The sequence below is a fragment of the Scyliorhinus torazame genome, chromosome 12 (assembly GCF_047496885.1).
Source record: "Scyliorhinus torazame isolate Kashiwa2021f chromosome 12, sScyTor2.1, whole genome shotgun sequence".
Taxonomy (NCBI): Eukaryota; Metazoa; Chordata; class Chondrichthyes; order Carcharhiniformes; family Scyliorhinidae; genus Scyliorhinus; species Scyliorhinus torazame.
The window spans coordinates 86,313,780-86,323,910 of NC_092718.1; the positions used below are offsets into that span (position 1 = coordinate 86,313,780).

The 10,131-nt window shown below is 51.6% G+C and overlaps 1 protein-coding gene across 2 annotated transcripts in view; it reads left to right on the forward strand.

The window, feature by feature from the left end:
• Window positions 1–4,073, forward strand: part of xrcc1 (X-ray repair complementing defective repair in Chinese hamster cells 1) — a 112,361-nt gene extending 108,288 nt beyond the window's left edge. For both annotated transcript variants that reach the window (XM_072468949.1, XM_072468950.1), the window contains exons 16-17: window positions 1,041–1,116; window positions 2,678–4,073. In XM_072468949.1, coding sequence (XP_072325050.1) covers window positions 1,041–1,116; window positions 2,678–2,791 — 190 coding nt within the window. In that variant the 3' untranslated portion in view covers window positions 2,792–4,073. The remainder of the gene's footprint in view (window positions 1–1,040; window positions 1,117–2,677) is intronic.
• The last annotated feature ends 6,058 nt before the right edge of the window (window positions 4,074–10,131 follow it).

Here is a 10,131-nt window from a genome sequence, read left to right on the forward strand (position 1 = left end):
ATGTCAGAGGGGCTTGGGTGTACTACTCAGAAAACAAAGGTCATTTTAAGGGATTTATATTTGTATTGGTAAACATTAGAAATAAGGTATAGTTAGTTATGTGTATTTAATTTAATGTTTCAGTGACTGGAAGGGGAAAACCTATAGTTAGATTTGTTCCTACTGTGATTCTATTGTGCTTAGGGGAGGCTATGGCATGAAGACTAAATAAACCAGCAGTGATTGCTCAGCAACTGGAGCCTTATACGGTAGACAAGATTTTTCCATTTTAGTTTAGCTAATTTGATTGCAATTGAAGATGGGTAGTGAGAGAGAAGGCAGCTCTCACGGCTCTTCTAGACACCGTTGGTTCAGAAGACTGGAGAGGAAACATCTCTCTTAGCTTTGCTATAAGAAAAGCCATACCATGGAATAATGGTTAAGAAAACCAGCAGAGATCTGAAGAGTAGCTAGTTAATGAGACTAGACCAATGAAGAGAAATGTCCAAGAAGTCTGGAGTTAAGTGAGTAGAGACCAAGATATATTTCAAGGAAGAGTAAACAAAGTATTCCGTATTCAAGACACAATTGCAGTAACTGGATTTAAAGTGGGTCAGCAGCCTTCAAAGGTAAATCAAACGACTGATGGCATTTTAATACAGTCTGGGAATTGAGAGTTAAACCATTGTGAGCAGTTTGCACAGCAGGCAAGACAAAGAAGCCCACAGTCATCTTGTGTGCTTAAAAGGGACTTTGTGTCAATGAGACCATTGTAGATTAAGATATACTTTGTAATCTATGTTAATCCTAAAACCTGTGTGTAATTATTAAACTACGGGCGTAATCATCCAATTTTTTTCATGTTGAATAAATGTTTTTCGTTTTGTTCAAACCAATTCACAGTCCTGTGGCTCTCTTACTCCACATATTTAGTTTGCTGGGCCATCCAGTGAGATTGTGGCTGATCATTTAGGTCAGCTGCACCCAGCCCGGGTGTTCTCCATCCGGTTGTTTTAATACCTCCTGTCTTAACAGGGTATCCCTTTTGCCTCTTTCTCCAGATCCCTGGAGGAATACATGAATGACGCAGTAAACTACGTGGTCACTGCTGAAGAATGGGATGATCGATTTGATGAGGTGAGGCGGGGGTCAGGGAGCGGGGAATCCACCGTTAAGACAAGTCAGCCATTCTGCACCTCGAGCATGTTCCAACTGTGACGTTGGATAAGCTGATTGTCTCATATTTTAGGTTGAAAATTTCCCTTTCCAAATGGATGGGTCATCATGAACCCACCTTAACTAAATAACAACATTATCGGCCACTTCGCAGTACAGAACACAAATCCTCGTGGAAAAAGAAACTTGTTGAAGTTTATCATCAGCACAAGTCACATATTTCAAACATTGACGACAATGCATGTTGCAGGAGAAAAGAGTGCTGATTGGTTACCAGGTCGATTCTGATTGGCTGAGACATTACCGTGGTTGCATTCTGCTTTTCCGACAGTGCAGCGCTCCCTCTAGCCTTTGAACCAAAAGAGTACTAACCCTCTTGACTGCGCAGCACCCCCTCACTACTGATCCTCCAACAGTGCAGCACACCCTCAATACTGACCCTCTGCCACGCAGCACTCCCTCAGTCATGCAGCACTCCCTCAGTCATGCAGCACTCCCTCAGTCATGCAGCACTCCCTCAGTCATGCAGCACTCCCTCAGTCATGCAGCACTCCCTCAGTCATGCAGCACTCCCTCAATCATGCAGCACTCCTTCAGTCATGCAGCACTCCCTCAGTCATGCAGCACACCCTCAGTCATGCAGCACTCCCTCAGTCATGCAGCACTCCCTCAGTCATGCAGCACTCCCTCAGTCATGCAGCACTCCCTCAGTCATGCAGCACTCCCTCAGTCATGCAGCACTCCCTCAGTCATGCAGCACTCCCTCAATCATGCAGCACTCCTTCAGTCATGCAGCACTCCCTCAGTCATGCAGCACACCCTCAGTCATGCAGCACTCCCTCAGTCATGCAGCACTCCCTCAGTCATGCAGCACTCCCTCAGTCATGCAGCACTCCCTCAGTCATGCAGCACTCCCTCAGTCATGCAGCACTCCCTCAGTCATGCAGCACTCCCTCAATCATGCAGCACTCCTTCAGTCATGCAGCACTCCCTCAGTCATGCAGCACACCCTCAGTCATGCAGCACACCCTCAGTCATGCAGCACTCCCTCAGTCATGCAGCACTCCCTCAGTCATGCAGCACTCCCTCAGTCATGCAGCACTCCCTCAGTCATGCAGCACTCCCTCAGTACTAACGCTCAGACAGTGCAGCACTTCCTCAGTACTGACCCTCTGACAGTGCAGCACTCCCTCAGTACTGATCCTCTGACAGTGCAGCACTCCCTCAGTACTGACCCTCTGACAGTGCCCCACTCCCTCAGTACTGACCCTCTGACAGTGCAGCGCTCCCTCAGTACTGACACTCATTTGTGATCCAGTCCTTGAAATGGGCTTTGGGTCCGGAACGGTCTGGTTCAAAGGCCAGTGTGAGAGGGAGGGAGGGAGTGTGCTCCCCACTGAAAGGGGGCTGAAATCTCTTGCCGGGGTAGTGTGACTTTTGTGTGTTCGGTGAAGAGTGTTATCAATGGTGCGATGGGGAACTTCCCTGAGAGCTGATTACTATTTGACTCTCTCATCCGCAGGCTCTGATGGAGAATTCGAATCTGGCCTTCGTGAAGCCTCGCTGGGTTTACGTCTGCAATGAGAAACAGAGAATGGTGCCTCACCAGCCCTACGTTGTGGTACCCCAGCTATAGCGGGTGGAGCACCGCTAACCAACGCACAGCCAACCTGGGGAGAGAGAAATGGGGCTGAAGAGTGGAGGGCCTGGGCTCCGGACAACACACATCATCAACTCAGTCAAAATCAACCATTCTAGTTAACTGCTGCTGGGAGTGCGCACCTGATGACGAGGCCAACGGGACATTCAGAACAACTCAGAAGGAGGTCATTTAGCCCATTGGGTCATACTGTGTCTGTGCAACAATCTTGCCAGCTGTCCCCCACTCCCGCTCTATCCCCGACCCCACCCCCCCGTGCCCATCTAATTTCCTGCTGAAATCATTCACCGTCTCTGCTCCCACGCCCACCTCGTGATTCCGTGTCCGCCGTTCCCCCCCCTCCCCCAGATCTTCCCCTCGACTCGGTCTCCCCTCCCCCCCCGAACAGTTCCCCCCTCTCCATTCCCACCCTTAGGCCAGGTGGACCCCCACCCACTCTTTGGACCCCCACCCACTCTTTGACCAGGTGCCCCCCCCCACCCTCGACCAGTTTCCCGCCCCCACGACCAGATAATAATTATCTTTATTATGTCACAAGTAGGCTTAGATGATCACTGCAATGAAGAGAATTGCCACATTCCAGCGCCTGTTTGGGTACATAGAAGGAGAATTCAAAATGTCCTCTTCACCTAACAGCACGTCTTCTGGGACTGTGGGATGAAACCGGAGCATCCGGAGAAACCCCACGCAGGGAGAACGTGCAGACTCCGCACAGACAGTGACCCGAGTGGGAATCGAATCTGGGACCCTGGTGCTGTGAAGCAAGTGCTCTCTCTCCCTCCCGCCCCCCCCCCCTCCCCCACCCAACGGTCCGCAGCCTTGCGGGTTACAGCGCTTCTGTTGCAAATCCAACTGTCTTTTTGACGGGTTGAAACATTTTGGCCTCGGCCACCAACTCAGGCCAGTGAATTTCAGACCCCCTCCTCCACCCCCCTAGGTGAAACTTTTTTTATTCATTGTGTCTCTTTCTCCCCTCCGTCCCCCCGTCCCTGCCGTAATCAACATATCCACCTCCAGCTGTCCCAATCTCACTTTGCTGCTGAAAAGGCTCATTCCTGGACCCACTTTGGTTATTCTGCCTCCGCGCCCTCCCTGCAGGACTGCTGCAGCCCCTCAAAGGCACCGGAAAGCTTCGGAAAGGGGTCGACTGAGTGTCTGTAGCCAGCTACGCCACTGATCTTAATCCTTCTTGTTAGATTATGCCGTTTCTTTGTTGATGTAAATAAATAAAACGGAGTGAAATTCTTCCAACGTTTCAGACATCTTGCCAGGTCTGCTCCTTGTCGTCCAGGCCACCTGTTGTTTGGGAGTTTCGGATTGTCCCTTAGCCGGGATCGCATGAGGATGGCTCTGAACTGACCCTGAGCCACCGCCTATCTCCAGACTCGCCCCCTCCTGCTTTTTAGATGCTTTTTCACACCTACCCTCACCAGCCCCCAACTGCTGGCCGTCTGCCCCCAAACCCTTCACAGGGCGACCAGGTTGTTTTGAATTTGTGTAGCCTCAGCTGGAGTATTGTTTCCAGTTAGAAACATAGAATCCCTACCGTGCAGAAGGGGGTCATTCGGCCCATCGGGTCTACAGTGACCCTCCGAAAGCACACCTTACCTCGGTCCACTCCACTGCCCTCCCCGCCCTATCCACATAACCTGCACATCTTTGGCCTGTGGGAGGAAAACCGGAGCACCCGGAGAAACCCCACGCAGACACGGGATGGTCTGCCCCACAGACAGTCACCTGAGATAGGAATAGAACCCAGGTCCCTGGTACTGTGAGGCAGCAGTGCCGCACTCCTTGGTAAGGACGTAAAGGCTTTGGAGAGAGCGCCAAAAGGATTAACGAGAATAGTTCCGGGGATGAGGAACTTGGTGAAGTTGGGACTTCTCAGAGAGAAGAAGGCTAAGAGATAAGATTTGATTGAGATGTTCTAAATCATCAGGGGGCTGGATCGAGTAAATAGGGGGCCCAGTGGTTAGCACTGCTGCCTCCCAGCACCAGGAACCTGGGTTCAATTCTGGCCTTGGGTGTGGAGTTTGCACTTTCTCCCATGTCTGTGGGTTTTCCTCCCACAATCCACAGATGTGCAGGTGGATGGATTGGCCGTGCTCAATTGCCGCTTTGTGTCCGACGGTATGGAGGTTAGGTGGGGATACGGGGATTGGGCTTGTGTGGGATGCTCTTTCAGACAGTCAGTGCAGACCCAATGGGCCGAATGGCCTACTGCACTGTAGGAATTCGATGAACTGTTCCCATATGTAAAAGGATCAAGAGGATGCAGATTAAAATAATTGTCAAAAGAGGCAGAAGTAAACGAGGCGAAACGTTTTCACAGTGAGGGTCTGGGATGCGCTGCCCGAGTGTGGGAGGAGGCAGCTTCAATTGTGGCATTCGAAAGGAAGTTGAGACTAACCCCACAAATGAGGAATCTTCAGGGTTTCCGGGAGAAGGTGGGCGAATAGCACCAAGTGAATTGCTGATTGGGTGAGCCAGCGCAGCCGAATGCCCCCTTTGGCAGTGCCAATGCGATCTGGCTTGACGTGAAATTCTGTCTATCGTCCCTCCGCAAGTGCAGTGTCTGAAGGCACATGTTAAAGCTGCTAGGTCAATGCTAATGGAACACAAGATGAAGGAAGAATCCAGGTCTGGCAGCATCTGTGAGGAAAGCAGAGTTAAAGTCTTAGGGATCTTCATCAGATCACCCAACTCAATAGCTGAATTCCAACTTTTCCCCCTCCCCGCCCATATCCTTTGATCCCCTTCGCCTGAAGCGCTATGACTGCTTCTTGAAACATACAGGGCGAGATTCTCCGTTGGCTGATGGTGAAATCGCGAAACGTTTGGTGGGGAAAAGGTTCCGATGCCAAAATTGAGGCGAGCGCTGATTTGATGCCAAATCGCAATTCTCCATCACCCCGACAGCGGCGTCAATGTGGCCCGGAATGCATGTAAACACCATTTGCATATCATTAGCGACCTGACCCGGTATTCTCTGGGGCCCCCGCGATTCTTTGCCTCCGAGGGGCCGAGTTCCCGATGGCGCAGTTCACTTCTGCTTTTAAAAATCGTGAAACCGCCATCGTGGCTGCTGAGGGTCAGAGAAGGGGTACGGAAAGTGTCCAACATCGCCATAGTTTGCTGACTGTGACGCTGGCCGAGAAGGCTTCTGCCATGTTTGGGGAGAGTAACAGAGGGCGACCAGGAAGTGGGCTGGAGGGTCAAGGTGGACAGTCACGGAGCACAGGAAGGATGTCCTGTTCCCCCAAGCGTCCCGGACGGTAAGCCAGAAGGCGGCCAGTGCTGCCTGGGATGAGTGGCGGCAGCTATCAGCTCGGGGAGTGAGACCAGAAGGACTGGGCTTCAGTGCTGAAAAAAGGGCAACGACACACACCGGGCAGCATGAGTGAGTAGACACCAACCTCCCCCCCCCCCCCCCAAGGAGCCCCAGCTCAACCCCCCTCTCCACAACCTGCGGGTGAGGGCCCACCCGGTGGGGGTGAATGGGGTGTCCAGGCATTTTTCCAGTAGGCTTATTGAGCCGGAAACCCCAGTGAGGTGGAGGGGATGAGGCGGTTTTTGGAGGGGTTGGAGTTCCTGAGGGTGGAAGAGGATCTGGTGGAGGGGCTGGAGACATGCAGTCAAGCAACACTCCGGGCCCGGACAGATACCCAGTGGAGTTCTATAAAAAGTTTTTTGGGGTACTGGGGCCCTTGTTGGTGAGGGTGTTTAACGAAGTACAGGATGCTCCCCCGACGCTATCTTTGATTTTGAAGCGGGATAAGGATCTGGAGCAGTGTGGGTCGTATAGGCTGATCTCACTGTTAAATGTAGATGCCAAGCTATTGGCCAACATCTTGGACTCTAGAATTGAGGACTGTGTGACAGGGGAGGACCAGACGGGGTTCGTGAAGGGGAGGCATCTGGCGGCTAATATTAGGAGGTTATTAAATATGATAATGATGCCCCCCAAGGGATGGGATGTGGAGGTAGTGGTCGCCATTGATATGGAAAAGGCCTTCGATCGGGTGGAGTGGGAGTATCTGGGAGGTTTTGGGGCGGTTTGGGTTTGGGCAGGGTTTGTGGATTTGGTCTGGCTACTATACGAGGCACTGGTGACGAGTGTGCGGATGAACCGGGTGAGCTCGGACAATTTTAAGCAGCACCGGGGGACGAGGCAGGGATGTCCACTCTCCTCACTGCTCTTTGCCCTGGCTATAGAGCCACTGGCAATGGTGGTGAGAGCGTCGATGGATTGGTCGGGGATAGTGCTGGGGGATGGAGCACAGGGTCTCGCTGTATGCGGACAATTTGTTACCTTATATTTCGGACCCACTGGGAGGTATTGGGGGGATTATGGGGATCTTAGAGGAACTTGGTCGGTTTTTGGGGTATAAATTGAACATGGGACAGAGTGAGGTCTTCCCGATCCAGGCAAGGGGCAGGAGAAGAGATTGGGGGAGATGTAGTTCAAGGTGGTGGGAGGGGAGTTTTCAGTATTTGGGTATTCGGGTGGCGCGGGGGTGGGAGCAGTTGTAAAGGTTAAATCCGGCTCCAAATAAAGGGGGGCTTTAGAAGGTGGGATCCACTCCCGTTGCCATTGGCGGGGAGGGTTCAGACGTAAAGATGATGGTCCTCCCGAGATTCTTGTTCGTATTCCAGAGCCTCCCAATCTTCATTCCCAAGGCGTTTTTTAGGAAAGTGAATGTGGTGATTTCAGGGTTTGTGTGGGCGGGAAAGCTCCGCGGGTGAAGAAGGTGCTGCTCGAGTGGGGGGGGGGGCTGGCTCTCCCGAACTTTATAAATTATTGTTGGGTGACGAATACAGCGATGGTCAGGAAATGGATAGTGGGGGGGGAGGTGTTGGTACGGGAGCAGATGGAGGCTGCCTCATGTAGGGACACGAGCTTGGGGGCACTGTTAACGGCACCTCTGCTGTTCCCGCTGGCCAGGTACTTCACAAGCCCAGTAGTGGTGGCAGCCCTGAGGGTGGACTTCAGTGGCGGCAGCACATGGGGTTGGAGGGGGCTTCAGTGTGGGCACCTATATGTGGCAACCACCGGTTTGGATGGGGGGGGGGGTGGCAGTGGGCGGGGATCGGTTTGGGGGTCTGTTTATAGACGGGGTTTCTGTGTTTGGCAGAGTTGGAGGAGGAGTTTGAGCTGTCCGGTGGGAATGGGTTCCGTTACTTGCAGGTAAGGGACTTTGTGCGAAAGCAGGTATTGTCCTTTCTGCACCTGCCGCCCCAGGGGCAACAGGATAAGGTAGTGTCGAAAACGGGAGTGGGGGAGGGGTAGGAAATGGAAATCTATAGGGAGTTGATGGATTAGGAGGGAGCCCCAATAGGGGAGGCGAAGTAGGAGGAAGAGTTGGTATGGAGTTGGGGGCTGGGTTGTGGGAGAATGCCCTGAAGAGAGTTAAGGCGTCCTTGTCATGCATCAGGCTTAGCCTGATACAATTTAAGGTGGTCCACCGGGCACATATGACTGTGGCCCAAATGAGCAGGTTTTTTGAAGGGATGGAGGATAGGTGTGGGCGGTGTGCGGGTCGGCCTGCGAGTCTTGTCCACATCTTTTGGGCATGTCCAAGGCTTGGGGGATTCTGGCTGGGGTTTGCCGGCTTCATGTCGCAGGTACTGAAGGTAAGGATGGTTCTGAGTCCAAAGGTGGCAACCTTTGGAGTGTCAGAAGACCGGGGAGTCCAGGGGGCGAGAGAGGCTGATGTCTTGGCCTTTGCCTCCCTGGTAGCCCGGAGACGGATCTTGTTAGAATGGAGGAACGTGGAACTCCCGAAGTCGGGGGTGTGGGTTAATGACATGGTTGGGTTTCTCAGGCTTGAGAAAATCAAGTTTGCCCTGAGGGGCTCGATGCTAGGATTCGCCCGGAGGTGGCAGTCGTTTATCAACTTCTTTGGAAAGGACTAAGCTGTCAGTAGGGGGGCATGGGTGCAGGGGGAGTTGGGCACGGTAGGGGGCAGGTTGGTGGGAAACTGTTGTTGGGGTGTTATTTACGTTTATGTAAGCCATGTTGATTGTTTTTTTTTTCCTTGGTGTGTGATTGTTCATTGTGTAAAAATTCATAATATAGATGTCTCGATAAAATATTTTTCAAAAAAAAGTGACATCTGTAAATGAGATGGTGTCCTTATGTCAGCCGTTTGATCAGGGCTGCAAAGTTTGAGGGATATCTTCGCGAGAGCCAAAGGGGAGGGCAGGGAGGAAGAGGTACCGGCCTGGGGGTGTAGTTGGCTGACGGACGTCACAGTGTGGTTACAGATGAGCTGGGGTGGATGTGCAAGGATGGTGCAAGGCAGGTGGACGACAGAAATGGCAGCAGATCACCCTGCTCGGAGCGGCTACACGCAACAGCGTGTAAACTGCTTTAAGATTTTATCCGGCTGCCGTGATCGACGTCAGTGAGCGCCGTGCGAGGTTTTGAACTGTTTCAGAATTCAGGTCACCTGTGCCTGGACTGTGCAGCAACACAGGCAATATGGGTCACATTTGGACTGTGCCAGCAGTGCATGTATGTGTCCCAAGGGAATGTCACCGTTTTGTTTGCAGAGTATTACTGATGGGAGGGTCTGGTATCTGCTCTGGAGGGCACAGTGGACGAAAATGTACCCACAGCATACTTGAAAATATGCTTGTTTTCCATTGAGAATTTTAAAGATTTATTGCAATGCGGGAGGCCATAAGACACAGGAGCAGAAGGAGGCCATTCAGCCCATCGGGTCTGCACTACCACTCAATGTGATCATACCTGATATGATCATCCTCAGCTCCACTTTCCCGCCTTATCCACATGACCATGATTCCCTTACCGATTGAAAATCTGTCTATCTCAGCCTTGAACATACTTAACGACCCAGCCTCTACAGCTCTTTGTGGTAAAGAATTCCACAGATTCACTACCCTCTGAGAGAAGACATTCCTTCTCATCTCTGTCTGAAATCGGCGACTCATTACTCTGAGATTATTCCCTCTGGTCCCAGACTCTCCCACAAGAGGAAACAACCTCTCAGCATCTACCCTGACAAGCCCCCTGAGAATTTGATATGTCTCAATAAAGTCACCGCTAATTCTTCTAAACTCCAGTGAATCCAGGCGCAACTTACTCACCCTCTCCTCATAAGAAAATCCCTCCATACCCGGGATCAACCTAGTGAACCTTCTCTGGACTGCCCCCAATACCAATATATATTTCCTTAGATAAGGGGATCAAAACTGTTCACAGTATTCCAGATGTGGTCTAACTAGCGTCTTGTATAGTTATAACAGGACTTTCCTTTTTTATGCTCATTCCCTTTGAAATAAAGGCTAAC